Source organism: Dermacentor silvarum, chromosome 3 (assembly GCF_013339745.2).
Source record: "Dermacentor silvarum isolate Dsil-2018 chromosome 3, BIME_Dsil_1.4, whole genome shotgun sequence".
Classification (NCBI taxonomy): Eukaryota; Metazoa; Arthropoda; class Arachnida; order Ixodida; family Ixodidae; genus Dermacentor; species Dermacentor silvarum.
This window is the reverse complement of record NC_051156.1, coordinates 153983255-154003028: the sequence shown is the minus strand read 5'-3', so window position 1 is coordinate 154003028 and position 19774 is coordinate 153983255. Positions and strand designations below refer to the sequence as shown.

The 19774-nt window shown below is 48.5% G+C and overlaps 1 protein-coding gene across 1 annotated transcript in view; it reads left to right on the top strand.

Annotated features, from left to right (window-relative positions):
• The first annotated feature begins 459 nt into the window (after positions 1 to 459).
• The window catches only part of LOC125944015 (uncharacterized), a 175713-nt gene continuing 156398 nt past the window's right edge, over positions 460 to 19774 (top strand). The window contains exons 1-2 of the mRNA XM_049663744.1: positions 460 to 583; positions 4299 to 4414. Coding sequence (XP_049519701.1) covers positions 496 to 583; positions 4299 to 4414 — 204 coding nt within the window. The 5' untranslated portion in view covers positions 460 to 495. The remainder of the gene's footprint in view (positions 584 to 4298; positions 4415 to 19774) is intronic.

Sequence of the window (19774 nt, the reverse complement as noted above, 5' to 3'; positions counted from 1 at the left end):
TTATGACTTATTTTGGAATAGTCTTATCATCCACCGCTCACGGCCGGCTGATCCCGTTGATAACGCGAGCGGACCGTCGCTCTGACCACTGACAAAGCGCGATAAGCGCGAAAAGGCATTATTACTTTAAAGTCATCGCTACAAAATACCGGCCTAGCTGTCTTCATGAACGTAAATAATTTATTAATTCGCAAAAGCAGATATTCTCTTAAAGCAGATATTTAAAATTTCCTTTACTTAATATTTGTGATATATTAGCTTAAAGACATAGAAATCGAGTTTTTGCACAATTTAGCTCAAACGCGCTGCATATCAGATCCTTCTCATTACTTGCGTTGGATAACAGTTAAAGTTGAACTTATGAAATAATTATTTGCCAAATCAGCCTAAGGGCTTAAAACAAATCACGGTTGAAGAACCTAGCCTACATACAATGAAGATCTAATGATGTCCTTTCTTTTTCTAGGAAAATAAACTTGCGTTTGTATTGTCATAATGGCACCGACGCTAAGGCTTGTTATTCCGATAGTCTCATTTTGGCTGTGCGTTCATTGCACAGCCAACATGTGCAAGGCGTTGGCTGGTGAGTATTGGACTTTTCTGTAAGAGCGATGACAACATATGCCGCCCCCCCCCCCCCCCCAAAAAAAAAAAAAAAGATCGCGCTTAAATGCAGACGAATAAATGAAAAGTGGATGAAAAACAACTGACCGCAGGTTGGATACGAACCCACGTCTTCGCATTACCTGTGGGATGCTCTTGCCTATTAAGCTACCGCGGCGCCGTTTTCCCATCCACTTTCTGTGTTATTGATGTATATCTACTATAACTAACGTTGGGAGTATTATTTTTTTATTTCAGTTTTTGCAGCAGACAGCACATAAAGCCTGATGCAAGGACAGAAGCGAAAGGCAGTTTGTGCCTGACGAGGCCTCTGCCCAAACAGTTCGGAGTGCTGCAGTTACAAAACATTGAAAAAAAAATGTGCTTAACGAAACATTGACAAGAAAATTGCGTTGACCAGGAGAAGTTATATAAAGCGACATTTTGCACCTTCCTATAGCAACGAGAACGTGTCACTTGTTCAGTAGTACACACAACAGATCATACATTGCATGACACTATCGAAATTTACATAAAATTGAAAAAAAAGATGCATTTCACTTGGGCATCGTGAAAACCTCTTACATAATAGATACATTCATTCAATATACACAATAAAAGGGACACAAGAGAAGATTTACAGATCACTTTCTGTGTTAGAAACAAAATGCTTAGTTCTGATTCTACTTTAAACCAGAGGACAATAACGTCTCCATAACATAGCGTTTAAATACACGTGATGTACATTCAAAGTTTAGCATTCCTTCAAATTTGTTTATGATGGCAGGTGTTTGATAGGTCATTGTTTGCTTTCCGTAGTTCGTTCTAATTTTTGGTGTTCGATGTTTGTGGTGCCCTAAAAGATATTGACCGTTTTCAAAGCCACAACTTTCGTAAAGCTTCTTCTGGTGTATTTCTTGCAAAACTTTTAATTAATATATATATAGTAGTACCTGGATTTTGCAATAGGCCAAGCGTATTTAGAAAAATGAGCAGCACAACTTCGCGGTTATCTTGGGTTTATTTACCCAACAGGTGGGTGGACCGACCGTTTCCAAGTGATACATGAAAGTTCCTGTATCCCTTTAAAAATAAAAGGTTGGTCCACCGACCGAAACTGTTGGGTAAATAAACCGAAGATCACCGCGAAGTTGTGCTTCCTATATATATATATATATATATCGCGTCTCTCTCTCTCTCTCTCTCTCTCTCTCTATATATATATATATATATATATATATATATATATATATATATATATATATATATATAGAGAGAGAGAGAGAGAGAGAGACGTGCTGTAAGTGAACCTGAAGGTTTTTGGGGGCTTCGCCTGGACAATGGTTTGAGACACTACAAAAAATTTTGCACATTTTGAAATCAGGAGTCACCGAAGCATGCAAAGCCGACCCGCCATGGTAGCCTTCTGGTGATGGCGTTGCGCTGCAGAGCTCGCGGATTATTCGGAGTCGTCCACTACTGCGTGCCTCCTAATTAGATCAGAGTTCCGCCATGTAAATTTCAACAATTTAATTTTAAGTATGTGCCAACGTCCGTAATTTGCACCTGTGCTCATCAGCTGCCTGAAGGTCGCGCCCGCGCTTTCGTCAGGTTCAGTCACTCTGCCAGGTAGACGTATGAAGAAAACGACGTCGTTCAAGGAACGGCAGACACGAACTGATTTATTGCTCGCAGTGTGCGCGTCGTGGAGGTGTTCTAGACTTCTACAGGGTCCCCTTTTTTTTGTAGCCGAAGTCGTCCCAACGCACGTGCTTCGGGGTAGGCATTCACGATGCGTCTTGCGTAGTCGGGGCCATTTATGCCCTAGCAAGGCCATTTGAATAAGACAACTGAGCAGCATCCCCGTGATGTTCCACAAAAACAGGTTTCAGCCGGTTGAGGGACAGGACGGTGTCGCGGCCACTGAAGGGCAGAACGAAGGCCTTATCCCCCAAGTGTGTGAAGCTGTCGCGGTCGGTGTTATATCAGTCAGGTAACGCACGGAAACCACAACGCGGCTCGCCGCAGACAGACGCCAAGACTGTAGCGAACGAAGGCGTCTGGTAACCGGCATTGTGCCCAACAAACCGGGACGGCCACCTCAAGGACGACTGGTTGCGTTTCGGGGTTGTTTCAGTGAAACGAGGACACCTTTCGCCCTGCAAACGTGTGAAGGTAACTATGCCGCCCTTCGCGTTTGAGAGCATCTTCTGGGAAACAATGGCGTCTTTCGCCCCGTCAAACATGTGCACGCGATCAAGCGAGCGTCTAGAGTCCGCAGAGACTGCTTTCCCGAGTGAAAAAAGTTCGTTCCACCTTATGTCGAAAGGTGGACTGGCGAGCCGGGGACCCCAACCATATTTAACGCCATGCCGCTCCTTTCTTAAGGCAGACTGTCCTAGTTGACGCTGCCGTTCAGCTCAGTGCCTCCTGCCTCTCAACAGACCGGCGAGAACTCAATAGGCGCGTCTCAACTGCGTAACGACGTCGCACCACACAATCTTACAAAATAGTGCACGTAAATCTCAAGGAAAGGCGACGACTTCGGCGTTTAGAGAGCAGGCTAATGCTATTTATTTATTTCACAACTAAAGACGTATAGCAGAACCTTGTATTAGGCAAACATGCGATAAATAACTATCCCGTGAAACGTCATATAGGTGCAAGGCAGCGGAACAAAAATTACTAAGAAAATACACAGATACAGAAATACAAAAGTAAAGCTGTGAAGCGCATCAAAAAAAAAAAGTTACTATAACTAGCGTATGTCAAATTACCGGAGCTCCTAGAAGAGCGCAGTACATTTAAAATGTACCATGTATACAGGCTCTTGCGCGCCGCATAACTGATTCACAGTAGCGCACATGGCCCACAAACTTGTAGTACAAATACGTCGAAAGCGATGGAGACAAATTTAAATATCTGCATATTAAAGAGGACCTATGCAGTAGACGTAAATATAGGCTGATCATGATGATAATGATAATACAGAGGAAATTTACCTGATTGATCGACAGAACACATCCTAGGTATAACTTGTCTCATGAAGTAATGTAGCCGTGCGAGATGCCGACAAAGCGCGCGCGTGTTAATTTTTCAAGCACTGCTAAGGTTGTTTCTTTATTTGAGGGGGGGGGGGGGGGGTACATGGTGGATTGCGCGAACAGCCAAGAGTAGATGGTCCACTAGAGCGGAAGTTTGGGAGGTTTGGAATCCTTAAGAACGGTAAAGGCGCGCAAACTGAGACACGGTCGACAAAGTCACACATACACACACATAACGGCGGATATGGAGGCATGCGGTGATAGATTACTTGGTGCGTTTACTGGTACTACGTTTAATGGTATTTGTATAACTCGGCTGCGGGAGGCTCTGGGTTCGATTCCCACCGCCGCCAGGCACCCACTGGTTCAAAAGGGTACAAGCGTACCCCGGCCTGGCGTTCGGCTTCCTTCAGGGGTTATACGCTTGGGAAAGGAGCCTGCGCCCTGAATTCCCGTCGAAACCAACGTGAGCACGGAAATCAAGTTACTACAATTTACTACAATTACTACAATTAAATAGTTACTACAAATATGTTGTGTTCTTTTTACGGGGATAAAGTTCAGTATACTATACTCTTATATTTCTTATATGATAACATGACAGTATGATTCTCTTCCATAAATATATGATCATGATCATGATGATAAAAGTGAATGATAAACGGGACCAAACCACCAGATCACCATATGAAGTGCATGAGCAGTACTTTGGGTCTAGCGCGACCTCAGCCGCAACAACTCAAGCGCCGACTGTGCTTCCAGACACTGTGAGTAATTCTCTAAAGTCACATCTCATACCGCAAGCAAAAGTGATTATACAACAGTGATGTGATTGTAGCTGGAGGTACATCGAGACATCCGGGTCTAAGTTTGGAACCAAGTGTATTGCCTCCTCTGTTTTCGAAAAGAAATCGTCAGAAAGATATATAATGCGATTTTTTTTACGTTAAGGGATGTAATGAAGTAGTTAAGGGAAGGAGTTGTGACATAGAATTTATGCTACATGTCTTACCTGTTACGCGATAGTCGACATATCTCGCTCATATATTTCCTTCCTAACATCTCTAAAATTGCTAAAGCAAGCCTTCTATACCTCGTATCCCCAATTTGAGGATGCTCACTGCTGCTCTCTTTTATTTACTTATTTACATATACTGCAGCCCTATATAGGGCTATAGCAGGAGTGGGAACATTATACATTGCTACACAATAACAAACATACACTTACACAAAAAAAAGAAAAAAGAAAGCGCCTTACATGTTAGCGAGGTGCTTAGTGGTGGTAGCTATAAAATCCTTTAGTGATAGTGAACGAATGTCGCCGGGGAGAGATTTCCATAGCTCAATTGTACGTGGGAAAAAACAGTATTTGAATGTGTTAGTACGGGCAAAGATAGGTGATATGTTCAAGGCGTGGGAGCTACGGCTACAACTTGCGTTTGTAAATGTGATGTGTCTTGCTTATTATAAAACGGCTTGGTCGAATTGTTCTTTTCCAGTCGATATCTGCACGAATAGAAAACTTGGTCCGCTCGGTATGCGCAACTTGGCGTCTGCCGCTCTTTATGTTTTCCAATAGGCAACCGGAGGCTCTGGGTCGGTGCCACTGAGTTTGTTTTCAAACAGACAGCACTGCGATGGTGCCACTGGGTACGTTTCCGAGAGAACTTGGGCCACTGGGTGTGTTCAACTGATTATGTCCCATTGGGTAGTTGCGAGAATATACAAGTAGAAATAGAGGCTTGAAGTTACGAAGTTTGCAACAAAAGCAGAGTGCGGAGAAAGAAGTAGGGAGGACAAAAACTTGGAGTACGCTTAAGCTTCGTCTTTAAGAGTGGAACGCGATAGCGTTATTAAACACCGTTGACGCCGACACCGACACCGTATATTCAGCGGCATGGGGCCCGATAAAAATTTAAAAAGGTTCGGTTTTCAACATTCCCCTCAATGTTGCCTAGAACCAAGGTACAGCGAAACACCATGAGAATTGGGCTTAAGCTTCGCCTTTAAGAGTGGTACGCGATAGCATTCAAAGCTCTCTGGCTGCTTATCAAGATTTTTTCTCGTATGTTCAAATTACAATCCGACGCTATCAGGTCTGTACATTGTGGTTAAGTCGTACTTTACAATTTTTCTGACAGATTTAACTTTGAGGAATTGAATTTTTGTTCACCAAAGCCTTGCGCCACGTGAACGGTCCGCCCGGTCGGGGAGGTTCGGGATGATGGGGTTCGGCATGATTATTGCGCCGCATGATTAGAACGCCGGCGCCGGACTTTCTGCGACAAGGGGCCCTTAACGCTCTCGCGTTAAAATAGGACCAGATCGTTAAGTGAGAGAGGGGTGTTGAGCTAGAGAGCCGTGAAGAAGTCGGTAAAAAAAAAACAACTCAAAGGATGGTTACGAGTGTGTTACCCGAACGTTCAAGGGTTAGTTATGGTGAGGGTTAGGCGTTTTCCCTTCCAATCTACTCGCGTCTCTACTATAGCTTCCAAACGTACTCCGAGCCTCTGGAGACTGCAGGCATCGAGGAAGGAAAAAGCTGAGAGAGAGCATGACGCCACGCAGTCAGCTTTGCCAAGAGAACGCTCCGTGACGACAGCCCTTTGCGCCTTTGCCTTTGCCCATTGTCGGCCCAGCACGTGATCTGATTGGTCGAAATCACGGAGGAAGAATCGAGATTTGCCGTGGCGTTTGGTTCCCTGTGGTCTTTTACTCAATGCGCCCTTGTTCGGGGGCCCTGCCGCAGCGCTGCATGCAGAGCGGGAGCCCTAAAATTTAAAGCGCGTCCAGACGTGACTATCCCGTATTGGGCCGATACGCTTTGCTTCAATCGTGTTGCGCGATGCTCCCTCCTTACTTTTTCCTTCCACCATGACTGCAGGTATATTGCGGGCGCTGCGCCTATGTTCTGCGTCAAGTTATTTAGGCGAAACGATGTCAATGCGTCCAGTTCGCTATATTCGCCTCCATTCACACTCCGCGACTCTGCAGATTCTACAATTTGCTAATAACCAGGCAGTCATCACGCCGACTGCAGATGACCCTGACCCAGTTGACCCCGACTATTCAGCAATCCTGAACTACCACAGAGGGAGTCGCTTGCGATATCCCCCACCCTATCGAAAACTAAAGACGGAGGATGCCGCAGCCTGGCATAGGCTCCAGACTTGCAATTACACGAACCTACACATATCACATCGCATGCACCCCACAGCCTACAGGGACGAATGCCCGTGGTGTGGGGCCACACCATCCCTATACCACATTACGTTAAAAAAATTAAACTATGGGGTTTTACGTGCCAAAACCACAATCTGATTATGAGGCACGCCGTAGTAGGGGACTGCGGAAATTTGGACCACCTGGGGTTCTTTAACGTGCACCTAAATCTTGGTGCATGTTAAAGAACCCCGGTGGTCCAAACTTCCGGAGTCCCCTACTACGGCATTACGTGGGAGTGCACGCTACACAACATAGAACACTAGGACACGAACACCACGAGAGAGCAATGGGATGCACTGCTGTCCAGCTGGGCCCTCGACGACCAGCTCAAGCTGATCCAGAGAGCAGAGAAGATGGCAAGAACCAGCGGAGCCCTGGACTAGAGGCCCCTACCATTAGCGATGCCCCTTCGGGGCAAGACAAAACCCTGATTATCTTTCTAATAAAGTTTATCTGTCTATATATCTACAACGCATCATGCGCTTGCCGCGCATGGGCCGTCAATACAGTACGCACGGAAATTTTCACGATACTATGGGCGCAGTTAATGTATTCCACCACCCAGGGTGCGTAGAATGCGCGGAGGACCACACCAGCTCTTTGTTTCAGAAAACCACGACCAAACTTTACCCTTTGATTTGTAGAAGCGCCCGCGGGCGTCACTTGCACTTCCACAGATGGAAGTACCAACTCCTGTCACGCCCCCAAGGAGCACGTCCTCGCGTGCGCCCTACGTTTCCCCTGCTGACGCAGATGGGAATGTCCATCGCCGACTGCAGGAAACAGAGCAACGAGCTAAGAAAATAAATCGCGTTAAAGGGTCCCTGCAACATTTTTTATCGAAGTCGTGAAATACATTTAACATTAAAGGACACTATTTTAGAAATATTTTGCGGCAAAAAGACTTCGATGCGTCAAGTAGAAGTGAAGTTATCGCTAACCGAAGATCAACTTTCCTTGCATCCGCGGTGCTTCTGCTCCTTTTTGAATGGTTTGCACTGTGGAGGCTACGCCGGAGCGTGGCGACGCCCACACCGCTTCGGACACTGGGCGTCACCATGACGCGCAGTGTAAATCTGCTTCAGAACCTTAACGGAGATGCCTCTACTTCCTTTCTTGGCACGTAAGACGCGCTAATTTCAGGACGTGTCCCTCAACTTACGGTTCAGACACTGTATAGTTTATGTGCGCAATGGCGAGCACTATCACTGTAGCTGCGGCGGTAAACCCGTTAAATATCTTCGAAATAGTTACCAGGAATTTCATAACGATTCATCCGTGGCAGACTAGCTTCCGACTAGCTTCCTCTGGTTCTCCTCACTCTCATTGAGGCAGCGAAAAGACAGAGAGGCACTACCCAGACCATACGATAGGAGTGAAGTAAGAAGGAAGCCACGTGGTATTTTTATTGCAGCAACCCATTTGTCACGGCACAATGGTGGTACTCTTAAGGTGGCGTATGCTCTTCCGCACGTCTCGTACCGTGGCAAAGGCGTCGTATGTGCAGGTTTCCTTTACTCTCCATGTTTTTTCCATCTTAGGTAGACCGTGATCCCACGGCTGTTGTTTTCGGCAGGTGGGACTGGAGGAACTAGATAGCATAAAGCGAGCACGCAAGCAACGCTGTACGCCACGTACCGCGTCACGGATGAATGAAGATCTGGGAGTAATTTTGGTTGTTCGGCGGATTCATGCTAACGACCATCACCAACTCAAACTGTTTCATGTTCTGTACGATGAACGCCATCAGTGACATTTGTGCAGTGACATCAGTGACAGTTGTACAGTGTTCCTGCTTTTGATGGTGGTCGATGCATTTGCGGCATGCAAAACGGCCTTGTGTAAAGATAGGGGAAGCGAATACTTTCAGTAAATAAGGACCAAGCCCTCCTTAGTGCAAATTTTTTGTTTCTGTGCCAGAGGAACGCCAGAGGAAAATAAGTTTAATGTGATGTATGGCTAGGTGACTGTCCCCGCCGCGTCTCAAAGGGGATGTCAAAAAAAAATAATAGTATACAGCATCATTACCTGGCTACTTGACTATCACAGCTTTGTTTCAAAGGGGATGCCAATATATCCTCATCAGTACCATCTTCATTAGCATCGCAGCGGGCCACATGTCACGCGATGTGAGATGTGCGCCGCGTAGCGTCCTAACGTGCACATTTTATATTGGAGTTGTATATTATTACACCAGGTGGCACGCCATGTAGCATTTACATAGGTAGTTGTAAATTGTAGATGCAGAAGGTTTGAGGAAGAAAAAGGAGATTAAGGAGATGTATACAAAAATGCACGAAGGAAAAGCATGCATAGTACCTGATTAAATCAAGCAGGCTAGGTGACGCCGTCTCGTTTCAAAGGGAACGCTATTAAATCATTACCATCGTCATTATTATCATCGTATCGTGTCATTTTTCACGCGGTGTGACATGCGCGCCGCGTAGCGTCGAATACGTGCGAGCATTGCATTGCAGTTGCGCTATATTTCCCTAGGTGTCCCGACATCAAGCCGCTGCATATAGCAGTTGCATGCTGCATGTAGCTGGACCTGGTTAACCCATGTGCGCTAGCTGACTATTTGTCACCACCTCGTTTCGAAGGGGATGTCAATAAACAATCATCGTCATAATCATCAACAGCATCGCATCGTTCCACGGGTGAAGGGATGTGATGTGTGCGCCACGTAGTCTGGATGCCGGTGTTTACTCCTCAGTACACGTTACGGTGCCTCCTCGCAAGGTACTAACCTCTGTTGAAGAAGCGAATCGGCTCAGCAGACCACTGTGCAGAGCCTGAAGTGTTGCGGCGCAAGCCACAGCTCGCCGTCAACGCCGGGCGGACAGTTCAAATCGTTCTCGTGAAAACGACGTGAAGAGTCTTCGCCACGAAGACCATGTAGTGCTTGGTGCAGAAAATTAGGCTCCTATGGAGCCGCTTGTTCAGCTTACGCTGTGACTGTGCTGCGTGTGCTGCGCAGGCCTGTGATCTGTTTGTGCGGAGCTGGCACAAATGTCCCACTCCTCCCAAACTTGAAGGAGGCTCTGCACTTGGTATTATTCCATCACGATTTCCTTCCTCGTGCTGTTTGCCCAATAAGTTTACCTTTACTGCAAACCAGAATTCGCTGTTTAAGGAGGGTGAATTCCTAAATAATAGTCCACAAGAACACGAGACACTCTCCTAGCACCTGCCTATGTAACAGAGGTTTGTACACCAGGGGTTTCCCCAGGAATAGAAATTAGGGGGGTGTCTAAGTATTTAAGGGGGGGGGGGGGCATTGAGAATAGGGGAGCTAAAAGCGATAGTCATCTTTATTTTTTATGTGTGTCCTTGACTCCAACACTCGTGACACAGATTGCGAACAGTTACTTCACTTTACACAAGGACGAAACCGAGAAAATTAGGGAAGAACGACTACATAAAACATGTCGAGAAACTACGTGGCACTTCAGACTACTTGCAATGAAACCTACAAAATCTAGGCGTTCAATCCCAATCGCCGACAGCAGACGTGGAAAATGCTGTGAAACACGCGCGCTTGTGCACTAGGCTTAACATATAAACTCTTAATTAAGCACACACACCAGGAAGTCGAATCTATGCTGAACGCCATAGGCACACGCGGAAGGTGTATATGGGAGATTCGAAATTGCCTATGATGATATGCATGACATTGCCGTATCAAGATATGAATTTACGATTGATACACACAATTGGTTGAATAAGTAGAAGCGCGGGAACTTGGCACATCCTGACCATTCACTGCATAACTAAACTAATAAAAGAATTACGAACCAAGAAGTTAGCATCAATGTCCCTTCGTACCAAAAAAACTAAACCGCCACAAATATATGTAGGCATTCTCAACCACATTCCCAACAGTTACATCCGCCTGGGTTTCTTGCTGTAGCACCCCACCAAATTCGCGGTAAAATCTTGAAAAACGAATCAGTGATTGTCATTGGCACCTCGGACGTCTGTCAGTTCCGGGCCTTCAATGGTGATGCTCAACAGCTCATTCACGTGGTTGTGGGAGAAGGCGGCCTCTTTCTGATGACAACACCCGGTTCAGGAACGAAACGGAGTGCTCGAAGGTGGCTGTGGTGATCGGTAGCAACGAAAGATGACCGACAACATCTTGCAACTTGCGAAACTAGTGAAGAAGTGGAGAACAGCTAGAAGAGAAGATAAAAATGCTGTGGATGTCAGATCCTCCAGCCGTCGGAAGATGTTCCACTCCGCATCTAAATTCCTCACGCGTTCTTCGTCGTACGGCAAGCCAATTGCTGAGAGGACTTCTCTCCAGTTTACTGTGTCTTACTCGCGCCCTTGTTTCAAGTGGCTCGAAGCTGTCGCGGCAGTGGCTCCCCTCTCACGTCGGCGTCCAGGGCAACGAGGAGGCTGACGCCCTGGCAAAGGCAGCACACCATGCTCCTGTACCAGTCAGCACCGCTGTAATGGCCTTTAACTAGGCAAGGCACACGTTGCAGCGGCACCTAACAGCGCTCCACCCGGATCGGCGCGTCGCCAGCGGTCGTCCTCCCCGTCCACTTCCCAATCGCGGCCTCACAAGGCAGGAGCGGTGTCTCCTGCTGCGCCTCCCGATCGGCTGCTCCTGGACGGCTTCCCGGAAGTACGGTAAAGGCCTGGCTCCATCCGCGGCCTGCTCAGCATGCGGAGAGGAGGAAACAATCGACCATCTACTTTGTTTCTGCCCCGCCTTCTCCAAAGAAGGGCTTCTCTCTACACGTCATTCCGACGCATAGGACTCCCTACGGACTCGGCATCGCAGCTGCTCGTTCCCGGTCGTAACCACGGCTCCACCTTCAGGCTCCTTCTCACATTCCTGGAGGACACTCGGCTGTCGTGCAAATTGTGAATGCACCTCCTGGCTACCCCTGACAGTCAAGGGCTGTGTAATCGATCCACCTTCTCTCTCTTTTATTTATTCTTTAGATCCCCCACCCATTCCCCAAGGCACTGAGTCGTGCTCCCTAAAGGGCTGCAGAAAACAGCGCCTCTTCTTCTTCGCAATCACAGCCTCTGTCTCTCAGACGCAAAATACTCGACAACTGAGAAGAAATGCCTTGCGGTGGTATGGGCGGTTATAAAATTTCGACCATATTTGTACGGCCACACAAGAGTTCGACATGATGGTCATATTCAAGTCGGGGAAAAGGCATACGGACGCTGATTGCCTGTCACGTCACCGATAGAGTCGACTGCTTCATCCCATGAAGACGAATCGCCATTCCTCGGTGTTCTGGATACGGCCGCCGTTGCACATCAACAACGTGATGACCATGAGTTGCTTGCCCTTATTAATTTTTTATATGGACGAGCACCCAAGGCGCCTAGAATTGTTCCGAGAGGACTGTCATAGTTTTGTTTACCCACGGATGTTCTCTATAAAAATACGTTTTCACCCATTGGATGCAGCTATTTACTGGACGTTCCTACACCCCTTCGGAGTGATGAACTTCAAGCATGTCACAACGAGGTCACTTCTGGTCACTTAGGCTACACGCGCACACTGAACAGAGTACGACAAAGCTACTACTGGCCAAGACTCGCCATGGCCCTGAAACTTCACGTACGAAATTGCTTCGTTTGCCAGAGGCGCAAGTCGCCCCCACCAAAACCAACCGATTTGCTACAACCCGTCCAGGTCCCATGGACACCATTTCACCAGATCAGAATGGATCTTTTGGGCCCACTTCCTGCGTCTTATGCAGGAAATCGCTGGGTTATTGTCGCGACTGATTACCGGACTCGCTATGGCGAAACAAAGGCTCTCCCGCGAGACACAACAGCAGAGGTGGCGCGATTTTTCACAGAGAATGTTGTGCTGCTACATGGTTGCACCAACCATCGTAATCACAGACAAAGGAACCGCATTCACGACGGTGCTCTTAGATAATGTCCTGATGCTCAGTGGCACGACTCACCGCAAGACGACAGCCTACCATCCACAAACCAACGGACTCACGAGCGCCTTAACAAAACTCTTGAAGACATGCTTTGAATGTATGTGGATGTCGAACAGAAAAATTGGGACGAAATCCTACCTTACACAGCTTTTGCTTACAACACCGCTAAGGAAGAAACCGCACGGATGACTCCGTTCAGCTGTGTTCATGGACGATAAGTACGGACGATGTTGTATGCAATGCTCCCACACGAAAGCGATGGCGCTGACGCGGATGCAGATGCGTTTACGCAACGTGCCGAAGAAGCTAGACTGCTCGCGCGCGTGCAGATCTGCCAACAGCAAGACCACGACGCAGGCCGCTACAACGCTCGCCATGGACCAGTAACCTACGAAACCGGCAATACAGAGTGGCTTTGGACGCCCATACGAAGATGGGGATATCCGACAAGCTGTTGAGGCAATACTTTGGACCGTATCGAGTACTACGACGCCTAAGTGACGTTGCTTACGAGGTAGTCCCAGATAGCCCATATTGCACGAGGCGCCGCCAGCAGTGGCCTGAAGTTGTGCACGTAGTACTTATGGAATCGTACGTCAGCGAGTGACTGTGCCAGGGACTTCCCACCAGTGACTGACTTCCTCTCGCATCGGGTCGATGCTTCTTTTTAGAGGAAGGCAAATGCCGCGTCTCTTCTATGTCGACGACGAAGACAACGACGGGAGCTTTAGTAGGCTTGGTTTCGTGCGTAGGGCTAACAGAGATTAGAGGACGAAGAAGACGTCTCTACGCTAGACTACTATAAGAAGCTGTTACCCGCCGGGGTGGCTTAGTCAGCTAAGGCGTTGCGCTGCTCAGCACGAGATCGCGGGATTGAATCCCGGCCACTGCGGCCGCATTTCGATGGAGGCGAAATGCAAAAACGGCCGTGTGCTTGCGTTGTAGTGCACGTTAAAGAACCCCAGGTGGTCAAAATTATTCCGGAGCCCTCCACTACTGCGTGCCTCATAATCAGAACTGGTTTTGGCACGTAAAACCCTAGAAAGAAGAAGACAGAAGAAGAAGCTGTTTGTTTAACTTCTTTATTTCGGCATTTAATAGGTGAAACCTTCCGGAAGAAAAGGGGTGCTCTATGGGGGTTGGGGAGGGGGACCGGTACTCTCTTCTTCCTCCAGCTGGAGTGGTCCCGAGGTCGGCTATGTTTTGTGATACGTGTCCTCGTCTCTTACCTTCGTTCCAACGCGACAGTATAATGTGGTTTTTGTTAGTGATATAAAGTAAAAAAATAGAAATAAAGCAAGAAATGTTGCTTACAAATAGGGTACATGTGCAAATAATAGATTCATTTTTGTTTTACATTTTCTTTGAACGTCTATACTGTCTGAGTCTGTTATCTGTCTGCTTGCTGTATGCCTTGTACAAAGGGCCCGAATCTCTGTCAAGTGGAAGAATTTCCACTTTTTGTTCGGACCTTTCTCCATTCTTGAGGAAATAAATTGAAATTGAATTCTACGAAGGTGAGTCAAGAAAATGATTACTTACGTAATGCGGAAAAATTTGTAAAGATATAGCTAGCCTTGATCAGATACTCTGGAGTCGCCCCCTGGCGCCGGGGGCCAGGACCACCAATGAAGAGTGGGACCGAGCTCTACGCAGCTCGGACCTTGAAGCACAGCTCTGGGATGCCCATCGGGCCCGCGACGCGGTGGGGGGCAAGGCCTCTCTGTCCCGACGTGGAAGTTGCCCGCTGCGCACTCATCGTGCGCACCGAAGGACCTCAATAAAGTTATTCATCCATCCATCTATCCATCCATCCAACGCTAGTGCAGAATACCTGAACACACAAGTCTTTAGCAATCGTATCGTGGTAGTGCATCATGGTTAGATTACTACGGCACGCGCGCGACCGCGCTGCCCGGCCCGGCCCGCGGCGGTTGGGCGCTGGAGGCGAGATGTGTAAACAAGCCGGAAAATCAGCCACGAGAAGGTGGCGGAGTAAAACCAACTGCCGGTGTCACGGATGCTTCACAGACTGAAGTCAGGACATCGCCTCACCTAAGCTTTCTTTGCTTCACTTCGTGGCTGCTGCTGCACTGCTGCGGCTGCTGCTCTCTTGCAGGCTGTGTCGTAGGGTTGTTGATTGTGTGTATAATGTATATCGTATACGAAAGCAGGAAAGGCGTCAGTGAGCCATTGCCAGCCAGAACTCCGTCGGCGTCCCCACAATGGCCTCTGGAGGTCAGTCGTCGTTTGTCAGAATGCCCATTGGAACTCCCTGGCCACACAATGCCCTTTGAACGGCTGTAATTACACGTTAGGCACCCGCAATAGCATTGCGGAAGCTGCAGCGTTTACGTTTGTATTCACGCGTAACAGCCCAGATTGGAGGTATAATTGTAAAAAAAACGGAGACAGAAATTGGCTAAGGCCAAGGCCGTGACAAAAGTGGAGAATAACCGCTCTTCGCTCGTGGCACCTTTCACGCATGGAAAGAACACAGGAGAAACAAAAGGCGCTGTCAGAAAGCATGCTTCGTTTGAGGTCTGTTCAATAAAAAATACGCTACTACTAGACACGGTGACAGCTGCGCATAAACTGTGACAACAATGTTAGAAAGTCACTGCCAGTAACACGCGAGGGAAGCAGGAGAAGAGAAAGAGGAGGATGACGTTGTTTCTACGATTTGCACGGTCATTGTGCCTGGATCATTAAAAATTTCGCAGTTTCGCCTGAAAGGCGAAGCATCGATTGCGATAGCAAATTAGTAGAGAGCTATTCGGAGTAGGGATAGTGGTTTTATCGGCTGCATAAACTTGGACACATTCGCTTACTAACTGAATTAACAATCGCGGTGGCAGCGCGCACAAGCAAACATGAATAGATCACACTGAATGACCGCAGACAACGACTGTCAAAATGCTGGCAGCAAGCGCAGGTTCGCGCGGTCTATCGCTTCAACGGAAACTGAGCGGCGAATGCACAGCGCATACAAAGGTCACAGCCGTGTGGAGATAAGAGACGGTGCGGGCGACCGGCACCGCCGGGCAAAGTGCAGAGGAGAAGTTGTTGGCAGAGGAGAAGCTGCCCCCCCCCCTCCCTCACGCGCTGCCTTCCCGCTTTCATGCTTTCGCGTGGGAGATTGAGCGGTAAGATACGCCTTTTGTGCCGAAGCACAGTGCCGCCCCGCCTCCCTCCCTCCCATACCCCCACGGCCTTTCGCGCGATGGTCGCGTTTGCTTTCCGCCGTGCGTTCGCTCTAGCGTGATAGCGCGCGGGGGAAATCGCCCTGCGTGATAGCGCGCGTCCCCCGCGCGCTTTCGCTCGCGCATACGGCGCGCGGCGACGATTTTATCGCCCTTGGAATCTATACGGAACCTCACGGCGACGGCGACGGCGACGCCGACGGCAGAAATCCGGTTAAAGTCTCCATATGATTGCTATCGCAATAAAAAAAAACTTAACCCTCTCCTGAGTCCGTAACAGATTGGTGGAGGTGCTGAGTAAGACGAACCCAACTGACGGAAGCTCTGCTGCCTGGACTTCGCAACAGCCACTGCCTTGCCGGAATTCCGCCTTCGCCGATCGAGATTATGTTCCAAATCCAGACCAACTCCTACGGCTCCCTGGCCATACTACCGAGTGCCACCTAACTTCGGCGGCACCTCACCCAAAGACGTCCACGTGTGACTCAAGAACTCTAAGCAGGTGAGCAGAAGCAACGGCTGGGACTCGGCAGCGCAGCTCAGTCATGTTGTATTTTTGCTAACACCGCTATCATGTCGCATGAGAACCACGAGGGCATGTGCGCAACTTGGGATTGTTTTGTTTATGAACTTCAGAAGTGCTTCGGCGATTCCAACGCGAAGAAGCGATCGGAGCAGGCATTGGCTCAGAGGGTAAAGCTTCCAGGGGAAACATGTACCATATATTGAAGAAAATTTGAAGCTGTGCAAGATAGTGAGTCCCAGGATGACTGAAGAGGACAAGGTTTAACTCGTTCTTAAGGGAATAGCCAAAGACGTGCACAATTTCCTGATTGGCAATAACCTGAACTTCGTGTCCGACGGGATGCAGCACTGTCACACATTTGAAACACTGAAGATGCGACGGATAGCTCCAAAATTTGGCCGTCGGTCTAACGTCCCAACAGTGGCTAGTGTCGACACAATGTCGCCTAATGACGTCACGTAGAAAATTCGGTAAATTGTAATAGAAGAATTGCTTTGATGTCAGCAATTCTCTCACTACCCAATCGACTTTCAGAACGGATACGCAAGAGAAACAGAACGCGCTCGAATGACGGCCGCTCCGGCCCCATGGCAGCCATCAGTTAATGCGCAGCAGATGTAGATGAATAACAAGGCCCACACTGCGATCTGAGTACTCATATCGAACACACTCCAATTACGAACGGCGTTTTCGCTCGCCTCGTTTCTCTCAACGAACGTCGGCTGGCCAGAGTTCCTATGAAGAGCGATACTGCTATTCAATGCCTTCACTGGTTACTCCAAGCTGCCGCGGGTATCTCGACATCTTCCAGTGTGCTACAGCTGCGGCGTCCCGGGTCACATCCTCGCGATTTTGCAACAAGCCCCCTACATACCAGTGAGAGCCCTTCCTCATGTCTTCCCACCCTTTCGACCGCCCATTCTCTACGACACGGCCACCACGCACACCTACCAGTTTACGCTACCTGTCGTCGGCCTCTCATCGAAGCTTAACGCCACCACCAGCTCCACGTGCTCCCTGATCCCCATCACCGCGGCGACGCACGCAGTCACCGCCGCTGGACAACTAGTCGGTGCGAACAATGAGGGTGAGGCCGCAAGATACTAGGCACTATCGACAGATATACCCCCATCAGTGTTTATGCTGAAGAACAAAGTTCATGTACATGTTTTGGCGTAACTTCCATGGCACTTGTGGATACAGTCGCCGACAATTTCTATGATGAATGTTAATTTTAGGAACCTTCTTGGTCTGAAAGTGATGTTTGGTCTAAGCCCTGGTGCGACATTCCGTAACATGAGCTGTGACGCATATGTACTGCAGGACCTTGTACTGTGGACGTGTGGGCGGCAGAGTGCTTCCCACATAATTCGAGATTATTGCACGAACTACACATGACGTAATTTTGGGCAACTGTTTACGGCAGAAGCGGGCACCTTTCCGCAGTTTCCAGCCGCCCGTGATGTCCCGTGATGAATGCATCTTTTTTGTCTCGGAGGACATGGTCGTTCCTACATTTTCTGTTGTGTACGTTCCAGTAACATGTTCTATACTCCATCTCACAAGCTGTTGTCAGCACTGTGGAAGCTACACGAATTCTTAGCCAATAGGAAGGCCGAATGCGCGTCGAGATGTGCTCATCCGCGCCGCGTCGTCTGCTCAGCGTCTGCTTGCAATCCCGTTACATTCCCCATGTTTGGTCGATTGACGCAAAAAATGCTTTGACGCCATAACCATAAGCTGCGTTTACATGTATGCGACAGCAGGTCTTTGCTGCACCCGTACGCTTTCCCTGCAGTTACCTTCTTAGCAAGTAGTACGGACGAATGCCCTTACAAATTATCAACTGTGCCACAGCGTCTGCTCGGCGTCTACTTGGCGTCTACTTGGCGTTTGCTCACTACCATCATCTCGTTCCATGCTAGAGCGGGGTAGTAAATTAAAGATGCAGTGAACTGATTAGGCTTTTATAGCGTTCCGCATCGTCAATGATCAGCAAGTCACTTAACCAAAGTGAACGTTACACACTCCCGGGTGTTCTTTCAAAGCAATCGAAAGTACTCGATTGGAAAAGAAGCAAAATGCCTTTAATTCCAGCGTCTCGAACACGTCATCGTATCAAGACCGCTTCGGCGCATCCGATATGGCAGAAACCTTACAGAGTGGATCGGCCAGAGCGCAACATCATCAACGAGCAAGTGCAAGAGATGCTAGGAAAGAGAGTAATTCGAGAATCGGCGAGCCCCTGGACCACTCCCTTCATTCTTGTAAAGAAGAAAGCTGGTACGCGGAGATTCTGCGTTGACTACCGCCGACTGAATTCCGTTACCAAGAAAGACGTCTTTCCACTGCCCGGTACTGATGACGCCATCGACTGCCTGCGTTCCGCTTCCTACTTTTCTTCCGTGGATCAGAGAGCTGGTTATTGGCAAATTCCGATGCACCGAGCTGACACGGGAACAAAAACGTGGGCAGCCTGCACTAATTAGTGGTGCAAGGCTGGAGTTATTAGTGGAGCTGGTGATTGACCTAGCTTCTTCCAAGTTTCACTACGCTTGGCTAAGTTTTGCTAGGAGGAGGAGGAAACAACTTTATTTGGTTAATTTGGCTTAGTGAGGGGTGGCTACCAGGTGATGCCTTGCAGCCACCTGCTCGGCCCTTTTGATGGCCCGAAGTTGAACCTCCAGGTTCGGGTTCATAAGTATCGCTTCCCACGCTTCAGGCGAGGTAGCGGATAGGAGATCTGGTGGTGGTGGGGGGGGGGGGGATCTTTTCTGCAGTCCCAGAGAATATGATTTAAGAGGCTATGGATCCACATAATGAGCAGTGTGGGTCTGTCAAGTCGGGGTAAAAGTGTGCGTATATTTGTGGGCTGGGAAAAGAGTGCGTTTGTAGTCGGCGCCAGGTGACTTCCTGTCCCTTGGTGAGCTTGGGATAAGGTCGGGGTTTCGTCCGTCTTGCGAGTCGGTAGTATTGGGCACTATCATGGTATGCTACAAAATATTAAGTGCTGCTAGGCACGGTATTCCAAATCGGCTCGCCGCCGACCCGCAGATTCTCGCTTGACCACGCGATGCGTTTCAATAAAAACAGCTTCTTCGAGTGTCCGGATCTTCATTGGTCGTCCTATGTCAAGGGTACATGTACTCGCCACAGAGTCATAGAGAGTTCTGCCTCCGTCGCGGCGGTTCCGAGCTTTATCTTTCCGGTGACGTCACGGCCAAGCAGCGCCTACTTGCC